At 37.1% G+C, this 21,538-nt stretch overlaps 1 protein-coding gene across 1 annotated transcript in view; it reads left to right on the top strand.

The window, feature by feature from the left end:
* Positions 1 to 21,538, top strand: part of SNX30 (sorting nexin family member 30) — a 105,620-nt gene that overhangs the window by 17,735 nt on the left and 66,347 nt on the right. The window contains exon 2 of the mRNA XM_069107446.1: positions 14,757 to 14,867. Coding sequence (XP_068963547.1) covers positions 14,757 to 14,867 — 111 coding nt within the window. The remainder of the gene's footprint in view (positions 1 to 14,756; positions 14,868 to 21,538) is intronic.

The following is a 21,538-nucleotide window of genomic DNA, read 5'->3' as shown; positions in this document are numbered from 1 at the left end:
TTATTTAAGTTTATTTGATGCTTTTTATACCACAGTCACTTCCAGATAGTCTTTCCCTACATCAAAACTTTCTCTTATATCAAAATGTATGCAAAAGCAACCATCACTATAACTGCATCCATCTCTATATGCAGTATTCAGCCCCTGTAGTCCCTTTAGGGAGATATGTTTCATAATCTGCCCTCTGGAATCTCTACTGGTTGCAGTATGTAATAGGCATTTGGCTGCCTTTGAATCTTGTTTTCATTTACATTCTGGTAATCATATATACTAAAATGGTTTGGCTTTCATTGCTTATCAGTCTTTCTGTCTGAATTCTTGAATCCTTATAGCATGATAATGTTCCATTACATTCATATATCAGTTTATTCAGCCGTTTTTTCCCCAATGAATGGTTGTCCTCTGGCTTGGTTTTCAGTTTTTGATTAACACAAAAAGTTCTGCTATGAATATTTTAATATATGTTTTGCTTCTCTTTCTCTCAATGTTCATGGGGTTCATATCCAATAGTGTTATCACTGGCTGAAAGAGTACAGTGTTTTCTCATATAACTCTAAATCAGAGAAAGTGTATTTTTAAAAGTACTATTATAAGAGAAAGTTTAACCAGTAACCCTCTTCAAATTAAAACCTTTGTGATACACATATCACAAATTGTGGATATAGAAGGGCTAATGGTCTTCCTTTTCTGTCCAGTTTCTAATGTTGCTGTCTGTATGTGGATGTTCCATCGAGTAATTGGGGCAACTAGGTGGCACAGTGGATAAAGAAAAGTGTTGAACCCAGAGTCTGAAAGACATGAGTTCCAAAATGGCCTCAGAATTGCGGATAACGATAGCATCCACCCACCAGGGTAGTTGTGAGACTCAAATGAGATACTATTTGTTTTTTTCCCCACTTAATAGTATTTTATTTTTTTTTCCAATTACATGTAAAGATATTTTTCAACATTCACTTTTATAAGATTTTGAATTCCAAATTTTTTTCTTCCTTCCGTGCTCCCCAAGATGGCAAGCAGTCTGATATAGGCTATACATGTACAATCATATTCAACTTGTGAACAATCAGAACAAAAGGGAAAAGCCACAAGAAAGAAAAAAACAAAAAAAGAGAGAAAATACTATGCTTCTATCTGCATTTAGACTCCCCAGTTCCTTTTCTGGATGTGTATAGCATTTTCCATCAAGTTTTGGAATTGTCTTAGATCGTAGTATTGCTAAGAAGAGCTAAGTCTATCAAAGTTGAACATTACACAATGTTGCTATTACTATGAGATAATATTTGTAAAGTGCTTAGCACAGTGCCTAGCAATAGTTGGCAGTTAATAAATCCTTCCTCCATGCCCTCCCTCCTTCCCTTACTCCCTCCTTTCCTTCCTTCCTTCCTTCCTTCCTTCCTTCCTTCCTTCCTTCCTTCCATTAAGGGGTTAAGGGTTACTCTGGACTTGTCTTTTTGAGCTGTCATATTTTCCAGAAACACTGGACCCAGAGCATGCAGGAGGCTCTGAATGCATCAAGGATGAAGCGCCTTTCTCCTCCCTTCCTCCCCCCCCCCCCAAATGATATAATTTGATGTTTGCATCCCAAATTGGACTCCCTGTGTGTCCTTGGGAGTCAAGACAGGCACCTATCAGTCTGTGCTAGACTGAGAAACTGTTTGTGCATCTGGGACCTGTATAGATAAGCAGACAATCCTGTCTTTGTAGTCTAGCAGTTTCCAAGGGAAAAGGATGTGACTTGTGCTATAGCCTTGCTCCTCCCTTTCTGGAGGGATTTTGTCCTTTTCCCACCTTTACTGCACTTTTTCCTGTCCCATGCCACTGTCCTTTAGTGGGAGGTTTCTGGTATCTCCTCTTTTCTTTGTCCTATTGTTATAAACATGCAAACTTCTATATGGATTGTGAACTCTTTGGGTTCTACATGTATGCTCATTTCTTTTGTAATAAACCTACTTTTCATGTAAGTTTTGTGGAGTTGTGATTGCCTATAGATCCTTCCTTCCTTCTTTTCTGCCCCCTCCCTCCTCCTTTCCTCCCTTCCTGAGAGTATTTTGCCATGTTGTAAATCCTACGAACAAGATACAAAAAAAAAAAAGACTCCCATTAGTAGTATTTTCTTACTTAATAGGTCAGTATCAACTTATTTTTTGCTCCCAATTGACCCTGTTGAGTACTCTCTGAATCAGGCAGCCAGCTGCTTGCCTCCCTTAGATCTGTTCAGTAAGAAGGATTGTTTTGGACCTTCTATGTGATCTTGACCTCTAGAGCACATTACCAATTAGGACTGTGGCTGCAAGTTCAGACTGCTCCCTTTCCTGTCCCTTGCCACTTTTCCTTCATGCAAAGGGATAGTTAGAGGAGATGTGAAGTGCTACTACTGAAATGTGTTAAAAATAAAAAATGGAATGATCATTGGAAGGATAAAAAAGAAGCAATGGTTGAATTCAGTTATACTTTTGTTCTGTGCCTGTTGTGTGCTAGGAGCACAAAGTTGGGTTTTTTTAAAAGTAAGTTTATTGGGCGACTAGGTGGTGCAGTAAATAGAGCACTGGCCTTGGAGTCAGGAGGACCTGAGTTCAAATGTGGCCTCTTGACAACTTACTAGCTGTGTGACTTTGGGCAAGTCACTTAACCCCAATTGCCTTCCAAAAAGCAAAACAAAACAAACAAACAAACAAAAAAACCAACTATTTGGGTGGCTAGGTGGCTCAGTGAACAGAGCACCAACCCTGGAGTCAGGAGACCTGAGTTCAAATTTGACCTCAGACACTTAACACCTAACTAGCCATGTGACCTTGGGCAAGTCACTTAACTCCAGTTGCCCTCCAAAAAAAAAAGTAAGTTTATTTATTTTTAGTTTTCAACATTCACTTCCATAAGTTTTAAATTTTTCCCCCTCCCTCCCCTTCTCCCTCTCCAAGATGGCATGCAATCTCATATAGGCTCTACATTCCTATTAAACACTCCTATTTTCACATTAGTCATGTTGCATAGAAGAATTATAATGAATGGGAGAAACCATGAGAAAGAAAAAACAAAACAAAAAGAAAATAGTCAACTTCACTCTGCATTCAGACTCCATAGTTCTTTCTCTGGATGTGGATAGCATTTTCTATCATGAGTCTTTTGGAATTTTTTTAGGTCCTTGCAGTACTGAGAAGGTCTAAGTCTTATCAAAGTCAGTCATTGCAGACTGTGGCTGTTACTGTGTACAGCGTGTTCTCCTGGTTTTGCTCACTTCATTCAGCATCAGTTTATATAAGTCTTTCCAGGTTTTTCTCAAGTCTGCCTGTTCATCATTTCTTATAGCACAATAGTATTCCATTACATTCATATACCACAGTTTGTTCAGCCATTCCCCAATTGATGGGTATCCCCTTGATTTCCAGTTTTTGACCACCACAAAAAGAGCTGCTATAAATATTTTTGTATATGTGGGTCTTTTTACCATTTTTATGATCTCTTTGGAATACAAGTTTTGATAGACATGGTTCCTGTCCCAAACTAGTTTTATGTTCTATCCTAACATAGGAGAAGGCGTACCCATCGTTGTAATGTACATTTTATGATAAATGCACTACTGCATTTGCAAAACAAAGTTTTCTGAGAGATCCAAAGGGAGGGGCAGGATTATTATTCACTGGAATGACTCAATTGGGTTTTAAAGGTTATATAGAAATACAAGCATCAAGCATTTATAAAGAGTATACTATGTTCCTGGTGCTGTGCTGGGTATTGTGATAGAAAGACAAAATATAAGGTTTTCAGCAGGTGAATGGGGGAGGATATTCCAGGTTAGAGAATAATATACTTAGTAGCAGGAGAGTTAAGAGTGTGTTTGAGAGGATGGAAAGTAATTTGGTTTTGGAATATCATCTATGTTGAAAAATTTGAAATGCCAGCAAAACAACTTTGTCATACTTCTACTCAAAAAACTTAAGCTTTTTCCCGTTGCCCAATTATGTACAAGATCTGTGCATAAGAAATATTATTTTGAGGGGCGGCTAGGTGGCACAGTGAGTAAAGCGCCAGCCCCAGAGTCAGGAGGACGCGAGTTTGGTTCCGGCCTCAGACACTTAACACCCACACACACACACACACACAAAAATTAGCCATGTAACCTTGGGCAAGTTACTTAACCCCAACTGCCCTCCAAAAAGGCAAAAAAAAAAAAAAAAGAAATATTATTCTGGTAGTTGGAAGTTCCAACAATTATTCTGGAAGAATGGAAGTAGGAAACACTGTAAGGTTATTGCAAACATTTAGATCAGAAGTGTTAAACTCTCCCTAGTTGTACTGAACTAGATTAAAATTTAATTGGAAAATATTTTACAAAAGAAAGAAAAATACATTACAGTATAGACGATGTTAATTTGTGGCTCTTTAAGTCAATATTCACCCTGCAGGGATCCATTCCTATCTGAGTGTGATACCATGGGATGATGGTAAGAGTCTGTGCTAGAGCAGTAGCTGTGGAAATAGAGAAAAAAAGAACAGATGCTTGATGTAGATGTGAAAGCTTCATCTTCAGCATCTGCCACTTACTACAAATGTGAGCTTGGATAAGTTACTTATCTCTCTGGGATATAGTTTTCTCATCTGCAAAATAAGGAACATCCTTGAGATAGTCTGCAATGCTCCTTCCAGGTCTGGGTCTGTGATCCTACAACAGAAGTGGCAGCCAATTAGGTATTAGACTTAGGGGTTATCTTTTACTCATACCCATCCTCTAGGTTACAAACATAGGAGCCAAGATGAGTGGGTAGCTCCACAGAGAAAAACAGTGAAGCAAGAGCTGGTTTGGGGAAAAGAAAATAAACTATTTTGATCATGTTGAGTTAGAATACTGACAGATGTACGGATGGAGATGACTTGTAGAGAGCTGAAGATGAGGATCTTGAAGTGCCAAAGAAAGGAACCGGGGAGGTTATCTTTAAGGGAAAAGTTGAGCCAGAACGTTCTTGTCTAACATCTGCTCTACCTGAGGAGAGATCTTTTGACTGAAACTAGACTCCAGGTACCTGTAACCCACACCCCTCAGTAGCTCAGGGTGTTACCTTGGGCTAGGCTGCCCCATGTCTCACAGGAATGTCCCCATTTGGGCATTTTGGAGTAGGAATGCTTAGATCTCAGTGCTTATTTTGGGTCTACTCAGGTTGTATTTTGGATTCACCCAAAGTTTTAATTTATTTACTCTCAGCTTGAGTTGGGAATGCATAATTGACTAAGTCTAGTTTTGAAATGGTGTGTGTACAGGGAAATAATATGTATATATGATGACTACAGCAATGTAAACAGAATTAAAAAGAAGGGAAACTGAATGTTGTATGATTAAAACGACCAGCTTTATTCTTGAAGAAGGGATTTGAAAAGTAGATCTCTATTCCTTGACAGAAGTGAGAGACACTGAGTAAGGAACACTGCATATAATATCAAACTTGGTTGATGTGTTAGTTTTCCTGAAATTCTATTTTTTTAAACTTTTTTTTCCCCCATTTTTCATAAGGGATGCCATTTGATTGGGAAGGAGTGTGATATATTGGAAAATGAAGGTGATATTTTTAAAATGAATAAATAAAAAAATTTTAAGAAAGGAATCATGTTAGCCTACGGGTCACTTGTGGCATGCTAGCTGTCCCTTCACTGTTTTTCTCTGTGGAGCTTACCCATTCATCTTGGCTCCTATGTTTGTAACCTAGAGGATAGGCATGAGTAAAAGGTAGCCCCTAAGTCTAATATCTAATTGGTTGCCACTTCTGTTGTAGGGTCACAGATTTAGACCTGGAAGGAGCATTTTATCTCAAGGATGTTCCTTATTTTGCAGATGAGAAAACTATACCCCAGAGAGATAAATGACTTGTCCAAGCTCATGTTTGTAGTAAGTGGCAGATGCTGGAGATGAAGCTTTCACATATCAACTATCTGTTCTTTTTTTTCTCTATTTCCACAGCTACTGCACTAACACAGGAATCATCCAGTGGTATCAAACTCAAATAGGAAGCCCACAAAAAGTGTAGATGTTTTCCTCTATATTTTTCACATGCCACTTGAAATCCTTTGATGTGTCCTCAGGGCCATAAGCAGCCTGTGAGCCATAAATTGTGCACTCAGATACTTATTAGTTGTATGACCCTGAGTAAGTCACTTAACCTCTCTCTCTCAGGTCACTCATATATAAAATGGGTATAGTAATAGCACCCACCCCCTAGGGCTGTAGTAAGGATAAAATGCAGTAATATTTGTAAAGTAGTTTACAGTAGTCAAAGAACTATATATATTCTAGCTATCATCATCATTATTATTATTTTCTAGAGTACTAATTTAGCAAAAACAGTATCATAAATCTGAAATTAGCCATTAAAAAATAAAACAAATGATAGTTTTCTTAGGCCCAGTGACAGGTTAAAAAATAATTTCTGATCTTCATTTGCAGGGGGGCACTTTATTGAGTATTATTTTACTTTAAAATAGAACAGAAGAATTATCAAAAAGTTACCATAATGAATTTGAAAAAGTACAATTCAACTAAACCACAGGGTCTAGTCTATTACATTGCATTTATGAAAGCTCTATCTCAGAATCCCTACCTTGCTTCAAAACTAGGTCAGGGACCACCCCCTACATGAGGCCTTTTCTGATATCTGCTCCCCACCCCCTCCAGTGTATCCTCCCTTTTTTAAGGTTAAAAGAACACTAAGACTTTTTGTACACCCAGCATGTGTATTTGTTTCTTTTGGTTGAATATAAGCTTGACTGTCGACTAACTGAAAAATAGTTATGTATAAATGGGTGTATGCAGGTATATATTCCATAGCAAGAAATGTTGATTCATTTACATTTCTCTGAATGAGAAACGTTTGTAATTAGAAATTTCGTAGAAACAAAGCCATATCCTTATACATATAATAAGAAAAGACATATAATTAGAATGCAGACATGAAAAACATTGCAGCAGTACAAGGTTTATTGGTCCCTTCTGAGAAATATGACATTACCAGGTATTCAGGAGAAGGGGAACCTTGAAGTGAATGATACCACTGGATGAGGGGAGGCTGATAGCTTCATAATGAATTTTTACATAATTTATTTTTTACATAAGATAAATATATTTTACATAATTTATTTAAATTTACATAAAATTACAACTTCCTCCCCAACATTGCTCTTCTAGCCAGTGACTCTGGCCTCCTGACTGTTTCATGATCTAGACACTCCATCTTTTAGCTCTCAGCATTTTCTCTGACTGTCCCCCATGCCTGGAATGCTCTTCCTCCTCCGCCCTGACTACTGACCTCTCTGGCTTCCTTTAAATCTCAACTAAAATTCCACTTTCTATCTGAAGCCTTTTCCAACCCCTACTAATTCTAATCCCTCTGTTATTATTTCCTATTTATCTTGTATATAGTTTGTTTTGTACATATATTTATTTGCATGTTGTCTCCATTAGATTGTAAGCTCCTTGATAGCAGGGATTTTCTTTTGTGTTTGTTTCCCCAACACTTAACACAGTGCTTGGCACATAGTAGGCACTTAAAGTCTATTGACTGACTAATTGGATTAATTAGTTGTTTGTAACTTCAAGAGGGACAAAGTTCTAGGGATTCTAACAGAGTAGTCATTTTATGCCTAATTTTTGACTCCTGTTGGTTTTAGTATTAGCTATGAAGTCATTCTTGAGTGTTGACACTGGAAGGTAAGCCTGACAGTTTTTGTTTGAGTTGGCCTTCTTGTACTTTGCCTTGGAGAAATGCCTTAATGAAAAGCCTACTTATTTGAGACAGAGATGAAAATGCTGGAGATCCTAAAGATAACAGAAAGCCATTGGAGTTGATTGAATGGAAGAATGTAATGGTCAGATTTGACTTACAGGAGCCAAGATGGCAGAGTAACCAGTAAGTTGCTCTCCATTCTCCCTTATTGACCTCTAAAAACCAAGAAAATATCACCCCAGGAAAATTTTGGAATAGATGACCCAACAGAAAGATAGGGTGCAGCAGTCTTTTAGCTTGGGGAGCTTGGAGAATTAATGAGAAAGGTCCCTTTCACTCTGGTGGAAGGAGAGCAGTACAGGACTGGAGATGTCTCAGCTAGCCTTTGGCAAGCGCCACCTCAGTAAACCAGTGGAAGATCCTGAGCCCCAGGGTAGCAGAGCAGGCAAGTGCCAAAACCAGGATCTCCTGAGTGCCTTGGCACCAGCAGGGAACCAGTAGGCTCCAAGTCAGAAAACCATCACAAGTGCCAGCAGACAGGCATCCTCCAGCAGCCAAACCTCCCGATACTTCAGAGCAACCTGGGTGAGCCATTGTCCTCCAGGAACCAGACTCCCATCCTCCACCCTGAGAGCTTCAGTGTTGCTGACCCCAGCTTAGCACCAGGTAAGCTTCTAGACCCCTGCAGTCTCCATCTGCCAGCACCAGAACACAAAGCCAGTGATCAGGTCCTTAGCCCCTAGCACAAGAAGCTTGGGTCAATGCCCCCTGTGCTTCAGCAGGAGAGCTTAACTTTAAAAGCCAGGAAATAGGCAAACACCATGAGAAAAAAAGCAGAAACAGACCATGACCATAGATTCTTTCTATGGGGACAGGTAAGACAAAACACAAATTCAGAAGAGAACAACATTGTAAATATACCCACATCCAAAACCTCAAAGGGCATTATGAACTGGTCTCAAACCCAAAATGCCTTCTAGGAAGAGCTCAAGAAGGATTTTAAAAGAGAGGTAGAAGAAAAATTGGGAAAAGAAATGAGAAGCTGTGTGACCTTGGACAAGTCACTTAACTCCAATTGCCCTACCTTCCCTCCTCCAAAAAAAAAAAAAAGAAGAGATATGCAAGAAAGTGTCAATAGCTTGGAAAAGGAAGGACAAAAATAGACTGTAGAAAACAAATCCTTCAAAAATACAGTTGGCCAAATGGGAAAAAAGTACACTGAAGAAAACAACTCCTTAAAAAGTATAATTGGCCCAATGGAAAAGGAGGCACAAAATCTCACTGAAGAGAACTCCTTAAAAAGTAAAATGGGCCAAATGGAAATGGAGGTACAAAAGCTAATTGAAGAAAATAATTCCTTAAAAATTAGATCTAGGTGAGTGGAAACTAATGACTTTATGTGACATCAAGAATCAGTCAGTCATGATAGAAAATGTCATCCATACTCAAAGAAAGAACTATGGAGTCTGAATGCAGATCAAAGCATATGGTTTGCTCTCTTTTTTTGTTTTTTTTCTTTCTCATGTTTTTTCCTTTTTCCACTCATTCTAATTCTTCTGTACAATATGTTTAATGTGAAAGTATGCTTAATAAGAATGTATATGTAGAACCTATATCAGATTACACTATGGCTTAGGGAGGGACAAAGGGAGGGGGTGGAGAAAATTTAGAACTTATCAAAGTTCATGTTGAAAACTAAAAATACACTAATTAAAAAAAAGAATCAAACAAACTCAAAAGAATGAAAAAAATAGAAGAAAACATAAAATACCTCATTGGGAAAACAACTGACCTGGGAAATAGATCCAGGAGAGTCACTTTTAAGAATTATTGGTCTACCTGAAAGCCATGTGTAATAAAAGAGCCTGGACAGCATCTTTCAAGAAATCAAGGAAAACTGCCCTGAGGTCCTAGAACCAGAGGGTAAAATAGTCTTTGAAAGAATCTACCTATCACCTCAAAGAGTTCCCAAAATGAAAACCCCAAGGAATATTATAGCCAAATTCCAGAAATATCAGGTCAAGGAGAAAATTCTGCAAGCAGCCAGAAAGGAACAATTTAAATATCATAGAACCACACTCAGGATTACACAGGACCTTGAAGTTTCAACATTAAAAGATCAGAAAACTTGGAATATGATATTCCATAATGCAAAGAAGCTTGGATTACAGTCAAGGATCAACTACCCTGCCAAACACAATTGAGCATAATCTTTCAGGTGAGGAGATGAACACTGAATGAAATAGGGGCCTTCCCAAACCTCTCTGATGAAAAGACCAGAGCTCAACAGAAAATTTCATCTTCAAATACAAGACTCAAGAGAGGAATAAAAAGGTAAACAGGAAAGAAAGGAAAAAAAAAACATGTTATGCAATATGGGCAGATTTTACACCCCTACACTGGAAGATGATTCTTGTAACTCTTAAAACTGTATCTTTATTACAACATGTAGAAGGGATATATATACATGGACAGAGGGTGTGGATATAAATTGACTTTGATGTGATGATAAAAATAATTAAATGGTGAACAATTATTGTACTGGGAGAAGAGGAAAGGAGAAGGCAGAAAAGAGTAAATTACATCACTTGAAGAGGCACAAAAACCTCTTACAGTAGAGGGAAATAAGGGAGGGAGATGAGCATTGTTTGAAACTTACTCTCATCAGATTTTGCTCAAAGAGGGAATAACATACTCAGTTTGGTATAAAAATTTAACTTACTGTATAGAAAGTCAGAGGGGAAAAGGGAAAGAAAAAGAAGGGGGATGATAAAAAGGAGGGCAGATTGAGGGAGGCAGTGGTCAAAATCAAAACTCTAGTAAAGAGGGAAAAGGAAAAGAGAGAGAAAAGCATAAAAAGTAGGGAAGATAGAATGGAGAAAAAGACACAGTTAGTAATCATAATTGTGAATGGGATGAACTCTCTTATAAAATGGAAGCAGATAATAGAGTAGATTAAAAACCATAATCCTGCAATATGTTGTTTACAAGAAACATATTTGAAGCAAAGGAATATAAACAAAGGCAAAAGGCCAGAATATATTATATTTCAGCTGAAGTGAAAAAAAAGAAGCAGGGGCAGCTAGGTGGTGCAGTGAATAGAGCTCTGGCTCTGGAGTCAGGAGGACCTGAGTTCAAATCCAGCCTAAGACACTTAACAGACTTACTAATTGTGTGACCGTGGGCAGGTCACTTAACCCCAATTGCCTTGCCTTCCCCCTCCAAAAAAAAAAAGCAGGGGTAGCAATCCTGATGTCAGACAAAGCAAATATAGATCTAATTAAAAGAGATAAGGAAGGAAGTTTCATACTGCTAAAAGGTACCATAGACAAAGAAGTAAAATTATTACTAAACATACACACACCAAGTGGTATAGCATGCAAATTCTTAGAGAAGTTAAGGGAGTTACAGGAAGAAATAGGCAACAAAAATATACTAGTGGGGGGACCTCAACCTCCCCCTCTAGAAGTAGGTAAATGTAGCCACAAAATAAGAAAGAAGTTAAGGAGGTAAATAGAATTTTAGAGAAGTTAGATATGGTAGACCTCAGGAGAAGCTTGAGTGGGGATAGAAAGGAATATACCTTTTTTCTTAGCAGTACATGACACCTACAGAAAAACCTCACAACCCAGTGCAGAAAAGCAGAAAATATTAAATGCATCATGATGCAATCAGAATTACATGTAATAAAGGGCCATGGAAAGAAAAACGAAAAAATTAATGACATACTAAAGAATCTAATCCTAAAGAATGAGTGGGTCAAACAACAAATAATAAAAACAACCAATAACTTCATCCAAGAGAATGACAATAATGAGACAAAATACCAAAACTTATGAGATGCAGCCAAAGCACTTTTTAGGGGAAATTTTATGTCTCAATACTTACATGAATAAAATAGAGAAAGAAGAGATCAATGAATTGGGCATGCAACTGAAAAGCTAGAAAAAGAGCAAATACAAATCCTTAACTAAATACCAAATTAGAAATTCTGAAAACCAAAAGATAAAATTGAAAATGAGGAAAACTATTGAACTAATAAATAAAACTCAGAGCTGGCTTTATAAAAAAAAAACGATAAAATAGATAAACCTTTGGTTAATTTGATTTTAAAAAAAGAAAGAAAACCAAATTACCAGTATCAGAAATGAAAAGGTGAATTCACCACCAATGAAGAAGAAATTAAAAGAATAATTAGGAGCTAATTTGCCCAGCTGTATGCCAATAAATCTGATGATCTTAGTGAAATGTATGCTTACAAAAATATAAATTGTCCAGATTAACAGAAGAGGAAATAAAATACTTTAAAAACTCCATTTCAGAAAAAGAAATTGAATAAACCATTAATGAACTCTCTAAGAAAAAAATCTCTAGGGTCACATGAATTTACAAGTGAATTCTACCAAACATTTAAAAAGCAATTAGTTCTAATACTATATAAACTATTTCAAAAAATAGGCAAAAGGGCGGGTAGGTGGCACGGTGAATAGAACACTGGCCCTGGAGTCAGGAGGACCTGAGTTCAAATCCGGCCTCAGACACTTAACACACACACAAAAGAAAACTAGCCACTTGACCTTGGGCAAGTCACTTAACCCCAATTTCCCTATCTTCCCCCCTGCAAAAAGAAAAGAAAAGTTTTTGCATAAACAAAGCCAATGGAGCAAAGATTATAAGGGAAGTAGAAAGCTGGGGAACGATTTTTATAGCCAGTGTCTCTGATAAAAGCCTCTTTTCTAATATATATAGAGCCTGAGTCAAGTCTATAAGACTACAAGTCATTCCCCAGTTGATAAATGGTCAAAGGATATGAACAGGCAGTTTTCAGTGAAGAAATTAAAGCTATCTATAGTCGTATGAAAAAGTTCTCTAAATCACTATTGATTAGATATCAAAACAACTCTGAGGTACCACTTCACACCTATCAGACTGGCTAACATCAAACAGGAAAATGATAAATATTGGAGAAGATAAAGGAAAATCGGAACACTAATGTGTTGTTGGTGGCATTATAGGGTATCCAACCATTCTGGAGAGTAATTTGGAATTATGACCAAAGGGTTATAAAATTGTGCATACTCTTTGACCCAGAAATATCATTTCTAGGTCTGTATTCCAGAGAGATCATAAAGTGGGAAAAGGACCTACATATACAAAAATATTTATAGCAGCTCTTTTTGTGGTCACCAAAATTGGAAATCGAGGTCATGTCCATCAATTGCGGAATGGCTGAACAATTTATGGTATATGAATGCAATAGAATACTATTGTGCTGTAAGAAATGATGAGCAGGCAGACTTTAAAAAAACCTGGAAAGACATGAAATATTGCTGAGTGCAATGAGAAGAACCAGGAGAACATTGTACACAGTAACAACAACATTGTGTGATGACTAAATTAGATAAATTTTCTCAGCAGTACAAGGATCTAAAACAACTCCAAAAAACTCATGATGGAAAATGCTATCCAGAGAAAGAGCTATGGAGTCTGAATGCAGATGGAAACATACTATTTGCTCTCTCCTTTTTTTGTTTTATTTTGTTCTTCTTTCTCGTGATTCTTCCCATTGCTTCTAATTCTTCTTTACAGCCTGACTAATGTGAATATAAAAAGTAAAAAATGCTGGATAATAACAGTAACTAGCATTTAGAAAGAACTTTACAAACATCTCATTTGACATTTACAACAGACCTCTAAAATGCCTGATCTTTGTTTAGAGACAAGAGTTCTACATATTCAGGAACCAAATTAACTATATAATCAGTCAATCACTCAATAAGCATTGATTAAACACCTACTACCGTGTTTCCCCGATAATAAGACACTGTCTTATTAAAATTTGGACAGAAAAACACCAGAGGGCTTATTTTCAGGGGAGGGCTTATTTTAATGAACATTGACAGCAATTTTAATAAACAGGTAAATGTGAACAAAAAAATATACCTTTTATTCAATAATGAATTCAATAAAGAACAGGATGACGCGCTCACTGCTGCAGCTCTGATTGGATGCAGCTCGGCGTGCGTTTCACGGGGGGGGGGGGACGGTGCATACAGAGGGTACCATAATGTAGCGTGTAGCGCAGGGGATCACCTTCACTACAGTAGCAATCTCAATAGGGCTTATTTTCGGGGGAGGGCTTATTTTAGAGGAATCTTACACAGTAAGGGGAGGGCTTATTTTTGGGATAGGTCTTATTATCGGGGAAACACGGTATATACCAGACACTGTGCTATATGCTGGGGATTAAGATATAATAAAGGACATGATCTTTAGTGACATGGAACTTCAGTCTCATGGTGGAGGGTAAGAGGAGAGACCATAAGGTTATATACAAGTATAAACAGAATAAATATTAGAAGAATAAATACCAAGTTGTTAAATACAAAATAGTTTGAGGGCAAGGGCAGCAGCAGATGGAAAGGATCACAAAATGTTTTATACAGATGGTGGTACTTGAACTGTGCCTTGAAGGAAGGATGAAAATAAAGGAATTTATTCTTTAGCTGTGGTTTCCCAGAGTCTGAGGTTTAAAGATCTGTTAACCCTCCATCCCTAGAAACCCTTACCACAAACAGTTTAGCAGAAGGAAATGAGTTAAGCATGTTTTCTTTCAGGTACATATACTGTCTTGATCCAGTAGCAACCTCTATGCTTTCCCACCCTTCCCCAAGGGAGAATACTAGGCTTCAGAGTAGGACTTGGAGGGCATTCATTGGATCATTAAACTACCCTTTCTAAATACAGTTAGTTCGGAGAGCCAGCTCTCTCTCCATTCCTGCAAGCTAGGGAGAAAAAGAAAACCAAACCAAATATCATCATTCCAGCTCCTGAGTTTTAAGTTGGGTCTGTAGAGCCAAGATGATTTGTCATCCAGATTGAAAGAAAGTCTTTGCCACTTGGCTTCAAGGGAATGGGGAGGGTGGAGGCAGTTGGATGCAAGATTTCCTTAAGCTTGGTTTATTCTGAGAAAGCATATACATGTTTTTCTTTATTTACCTCCTCCACAATCTCCTTTGTTTAATTTTTTCCCTACTTTCTTTTTTGTAGACCAGTCGCATAGAATTTGACCTGCCAGAATATTCAGTTCGTCGAAGATACCAGGATTTCGACTGGCTGAGGAACAAACTGGAAGAATCCCAGCCTACCCATCTCATTCCCGTAGGTAGTAAGCCCTTGTAGCTTGTTACTCAGCTTTTCGTCATCCTGCTTAGTTGGAATGTTCATTGAATCTCTCATTAAGCTAAGTGTTATACAGAACTTTCACGCTACAAACGTCTGCCACAGGAGGGTTTATGTTCTAAATTCATTTGACTCACATCACAGGTACATTTTACATTTTAGCTTAATCACACATTTAATCAGTATCTTATATAATATGAAGCATGCAGACCTCTTTTATGTTTGTTTTTCTGAACTGTCCCAGTACCGATTGTGTAGGGACTAAGTTGTACATGTTCTAAGTAAACTTAGTACACTGAGTGTACAATTTCACTCTATGTTTGGGTTTGAAAATGTCCCTAGAGTTATTGTTGGTTTTTTTTTCCAAGCACTGTGCCTGATTTTTGGGTAGCTGCCATCAGGTAAACAGTGGTACTTTTTTGGTTATTGCTGCCAAGTACTATAACAGTCAACTCCAGATTATTTGGGTGTGACTAAGAGAGAACACACATTCTTAATAATTACCCTTTTTTTCTACAGAAGTCTAATTCTTTACTCCAGTAGCAAAAATATCTAATGATATGCTCATTACAATAACATTTGCTTGTATTTTTAAAAATTTTCATTTAAAAAAAAGTAAAATACTAGTTTACAAATCTAATACCTTCCTTACTATACCTAAATTCTGAGTTTTGGCTTAATGTTTTTTTCTTTTACTGGAGTTAAGTAGAACTCACCTGGAGCCTTTGCTGAGGGTCAAAAGCTTTCTGGCTCAGGTGAAGCTTTTTAGACTACCTTTAATTATGGGTCTTAAAAAGCCTTCAAAGGCGCTTTATTTTTCAAAAGCAACTTTTAATTATCTCTTTTTTACTTTTATAGAGAAAAAATGTTTCTTTATAGCACTCTTTATTTTTCTCTAAATTTTCCTTTTCTGTCTAGCTTTCAAGGAGAGATTTTTTATATTTTTTGCAGCATGCCTCTGCTATCCTTAGTCTACTTCCTAACTAAATGTGGAATTATAGTCAGCTATAGATTCACTATTTACTTGGGCTTGTGTAAAAATCTCGTGATCATCTCTTTACAAATAGGTTATCTCTAGAAGCTATCTTGTTATGTCATCTATCAGAATATCAGTTATTTTGTGTCAAATCCTAAATATTACATGTAAATTCCTTTTAGGGCAAGAGGTCTTAGAAACTTGAGCTCTATGGAGAGATTTCAGGGGGCCTGTAAACCTGGAAAGGAAAAAAAAACTACCTTTATTTTTTACCAATTCTCAATTTCCTTTGTAGCCTCATGTATTTATTTTCATGCATTTTATCATATTATTCTAAGAAGGGGTACATAGACTTCATCAGACTTACAGAGGGGTCCATAACACACAAAAGATTGCATATTCCTGCTATATGGGCTTCCCAACTTATGCCTGACCTGCTTTTTAAGGGGGCTTTACCTCTCCTTTTTTCCTCTGAACAGTTTTAAATGCATTTGCATAGAAAGTGATTTCATTTAATATACTCGCAATGAATTTTAAATTTACCAACCAAAGAAATACTTAATATTAGAGAACCTGGTTTTATAATAATCTTTTTAGTTAATGATCCCTGCTACTGAAGTATACTGCATCTTGTAGATACTGTAGATAATGAGATAGATGATAGACAAGAGAACGAGGGTGTTTCTGAGTCTGGGTTTAAGGTATCCCTAAATAGAAAAATTCCTGCAGTTTCAGCAAGGAGATAAGAAGATGCTTAATAACAATGAGGTAATGGCAAGGTAATGACAGTGCTGCAGAAGGAAAGGTCAACAGGTCAACAGTTCCTAATTCAACATTACTGATACTTTTTTTTTCCTTTTTGGAGGGGAGAAGGCAGGGCAATTGGGGTTAAGTGATTTGCCCAAGGTCACGCAGCTAGTAATTGTTAAGTGTGTGAGGCTGGATTTGAATTCAACTCTTCCTGACTCCAGGACCAGTGTTCTATTCACTGTGCCACTTAGCTGCCTAACATCACTGATACATTAAAACACTCAAGCTGTTATTGGACTGACTGTTATCTTAATTCTTAGCCAAAAGTTTTTTAAAAATCAAGGCCTTGTAGGTAGTATACATTTTATGTTTGTGATAGAATTCAGTGGGAAAGAGCTTTGCTTTACAAAGACTTGCTTTTTAGAAATCAAAGGAATCAAATTAGGCAAAGAAGAGACCAAGCTATCACTCTTTGCAGATGATATGATGGTATACTTAGAGAATCCTAGAGAATCAAGTAAAAAACTACTTGAGACAATAAATAAATTTGGCAAAGTTGCAGGATATAAAATAAACCCACATAAATCCTTGGCATTCCTATATACAAAGACTTGCTTTTTTAATTCTTACTCTAAAATAGAGAACAGATACATTTTAGAATGAAAGAGCTAGATGACATAGTGCAGGGTTTAGGGGAAGGTTGGGTGGAATCTGTTTGCTGTGGGCCAAGAATGGTTTTTACATTTAAAAAAAAGTTTATTGTATTTTAAAATGTAAAAACCATTCTTAACTTGAAGGCAGTACAAAAACAAGTGGCAGTTGGGACTTGGCCTTTGGCCACACTTTGAAGACCTCCATCCAACATAATGGATATTATTGGACTGGTAAGTTCAAATTCTGTCTCAGATATTTACCAGCTGTGTGGTCCTTGGCAAGTCTTATAACCTTTCTGTGCTCAGTTTTCACATCTGTAAAATGAGGATAATAATAACACCTAAATCACAGGGTTACTAGGACAACATGATGTGTATATATATGTGTGTGTACCTATATACACATATATACTCACATACATATATACATGTATGTACATACACATACATGCACACACATATATAATGCTTTGCAAACATTAGGACATTGTAATAAATGTTAACCAGCAAAAGACATTTTGGGGAATAGAAGTTATTCCAGATTAAGGGAGACTATTGTTATGGGAAATATATCTCCTTTTTGAGTTCATGTAATAGGTTACTGCTCCTGAATAAACCTATCATAACACAGAAATTATAGAGATAAAAACTTGGGTTTTATTATGCATAAGCACAAGTTCAATAGGTAGAAAAATAAGACTGAACAAAGATTAAGATTCTAATGAGACTTGTTATAGAAAAAAGTATGACATAGAGACAGAGAAATAATTTTTGACATACAGCAATCTAGCAGTCTTAGGCCATAGAAGTTGAAAAAACTTAAACAGAATCATAATCTCATGTATACCCTAAGGGGGGAAAAACCCCAGTTATATAGACTCTAGGTAAACTAAATCTATTATAAATTAAACTACATTTAGAGCATTCAGAGGGTTCACAGTGGGCTGATTGAGAGGGGAGACTTATTTGCCTTCAGAGTCTGCTACTGGGGAATTCTTCCACAAATAGCTAAATTATTTTGGGAAGCTCAAACTTCCCTTTGGGTTTTTATTTGGGGAATGTCAAAAAGTCTTCCCTTCATACTGTTATTTCATGAGTCAGGTTTTAGTTAGGTGAGGTTAATATTAACAGAAAACAAACCTAAGTTAGCCAGAAGATTTCAGGAGGAATGGCATAATAAAAATTAACAAAAGAAAATAAGAAAATTATCATATCAGTCCCTTGTTTTACCTGTAGTACCTCTTTGATCACATACTTATAAATTGGTGTGCCCCCATTATAATTTGGGCATACACCTTTATAGGCAAACATAAGTACAGGAAGCATTAAAGCAAAATGAATACAGTAATGTCATCAATATTAAATAACATGAAGTCTACTTGATCCAGCTTGTTCCTACTCCAAATGACCATTTAATCAGCTTATTTAATTTTGATTCTTAGCTATCCCATGTACCATCTGATCCTGGGAAACATTTTTCCTTAGGAATTTTGGAAGAGGTCATGTTGCCAGGACAATTCTAGAGAAGATTTTTTTTTTCCCAGTAGATCTACTTTCCTGGTTCCAAGTCACTTACAGAGAGGTTCACTAGGTAATGCTGCTAAAATTTGCTAGTAATAAAACTTAATACAATTTAGTGAAGCCTAACACAGCCTCTTAAATTTGATCTTTTACTAACTAGTTTATGTGATGAAAAACAGCTCAAACATATGGAATTAATCTTATAAACAAGAGAGCTATAAGAAGAACCTCAAACATGTGTAGCAGCAAGCACCCCGGCGTCCTCAGGGTTTGCTGCTACCACACAGGTTCTTGGATCTGCTTTGTTAAAGGAAAGCGACTCAAAATGGGTTAACAAGCTTACTTTAATCAGTCAGACATATATCGTTTACCTTGTTCAGGAGAAAAGGTCAGCACCCCGAACTTCAAAGTATACAGGCAGAATTATCAAGACAGAAACAGATCAAGTAGACAGATTTCCAAACTGTCCAACCATTACATCCATACCCAGTCAACATCTGGGTTTCCACATCTGGGTTTTTCAAAGCCGGGGGGGCCCTGGACAACGGCTTCCCAGAATACAGATCAAATCACAGAACACTTCTCAAAGTGAGCCCCCAAAACAAAGCTACACATCAGGGCTTATATAGCCTTCTCCTGGCTCAGAGAATGTAACAACCTTATTGACCCACTGGCCAATCAAAAAGTATCTACTGAAAAACAAGCCTCCCATCCCAGTCTTCAGGTGCACTTTAGCCTAGGGGCAGGGAAGATCTTCCAAATTTGCATTCCCATTACAACATGAAACCATAATTTGCCTTAAAGTTCAGAGAATTTCAATTTTTACATGCTATTTGCTCTTTCTATCATTACTTGAACACTGTACATGATACAGATAATGCTCACTACAGGTTGAAGGAAGACTCTTAAAAAGGATCCATGAAAATCTAACTTATAAATTGAACCCTTCTGTCTCATAATATAGGATAGCAACTCCAGAAGCAGGGGAAAAATGATTAAATACTTCTTTACAATTATTAACACAATTTTACATCTAAAATCCTTAATGCAGTTTTGAAAATTTCTAAATAATTACTAAAACATAATTGGAGCCTATATATCCTGAGGAAAAAAAAGGTAAGAAAAAGAAAGAAACATTTACAAAAATAATTCATTTGTGTATATTCAATTGGACATGAAGGAAGTTCAATACTTTACTTTTTCAATCTTGTTCTTAATTACCTGTAGGATCAAAAGAAAAATGTACAAAATATCCAGAACATTATATTTACTCATCCTTTTTTCATTGTTCTTTTTTTTTTTTGCTATTTGGAGGGCAATTGGGGCTAAATGACTTGCCCAAGGTCACACGGCTAGTTTTTGTGCTAAGTGTCTGAGGTTGGATTTGAACTCAGGTCCTCCTGACTCCAGGGCTGGTGCTCTATTCACTGTGCCACCTAGCTGCCCCCATTGTTCTTAATAGAAACATTTGGATGCCATCTATCTTTCTTGCCTAATTCTTAGAGAAAACAGTCTAATTTTGCTGCTTTTCTGAAAGTGAAGTTTACTACTCCATTAAAATCATATAATATCTTTGTGTGTCCCTCCCTTTTTGTGTGTGTGTGTTTGTGTGTATGTATGTGAAACATGATTTGAGGTGATATGAGATACAGAATTAATTGCATTTTGTAGAATGATGAGTTTCTGGAGATCATAAAGTCCAGAAGAAAATCCAGGTGGGATAGGATGAGAATTCCCTGGATACCATTCTTTTTTTTTTCCTTTTTGGAGGGCATTTGGGGTTAACTAACTTGCCCAAGGTTACACAGCTAGTTTGTGTGTGTGTGTGTGTGTGTGTGTGTGTGGGTGTGGGTGTGGGTGTGGGTGTGGGTGTTAAGTGTCTGAGGCCGGAACCGAGCTCAGGTCCTCCTGACTCCGGGGCCAGTGCTTTATTCACTGTGCCACTTAGCTACCCCCATCTGCGTACCATTCTTAACTGGCAGAGGATCTAAGAAGATGTCCCAGATGTCCATCCTGCCTCTATCCTTCTCCAGCCAAAGGAAGGGAGGGGCCCTAGGGGAAGAAAGTGCTGAGGAAGTATGAACTTCAGACTTGATTTCATTTTGCACTGTAATGTGTTTCTGGAGATCCTGAAGTCCAAGAGAGCAATCAGGTGGTAAATGATGAATAATGCATAAGAAGAGTTGAAAGGTAATGCCAAATAGAGGAGTTTATATTTGATCTTAGAGGAAATAGTGACCCATTGATATTTATTTAGAGAATGATACAGGCAGACCTGCCAGCTACATGGAGGACACGTTGAAATGGGGAGAGACTTGAGGTAGAAAGATCAATTAAGAATCAGTTATAGTAGTTCAGGTAGAAAGTAGTAGATGTGAAAGTGCAGAGAAGGGGCCATAAATGGAAGGTGTAGAGATAGAAAGGACAACCAGACATATGGGATGAATATAAGGGAGGTGTCAAGTTTGATCCTGAAATGGTGAACCATGGGGACTGGATTGATTGTGGTGTCCTTGAAAGTAACAGGAAAGTTCAGTAGAAACTTAGGTTTGGAAATAAGTTCAGCAGAGATGAGTTTAGCAATAAAAAATGAGTTCTGTTTTCAACATGATGAGTTTGAGATGCCTATGAAACATCTAGTTGGAAATATCTAATAGATAGCTGGAAATGTAGAATTGGAGCTCAGGAGAGAAGCTAGTAGTGGATAGATAGATAGATAGATAGATAGATAGATAGATAGATAGATAGAT

Source organism: Petaurus breviceps, unplaced genomic scaffold, assembly GCF_028583685.1.
Source record: "Petaurus breviceps papuanus isolate PSGF00001 unplaced genomic scaffold, PetGlider_PUasm1.0 90062, whole genome shotgun sequence".
NCBI classification, from domain to species: domain Eukaryota; kingdom Metazoa; phylum Chordata; class Mammalia; order Diprotodontia; family Petauridae; genus Petaurus; species Petaurus breviceps.
Note: the sequence above shows the minus strand (reverse complement) of the source record. Positions and strands in the feature narration are given on the sequence as shown.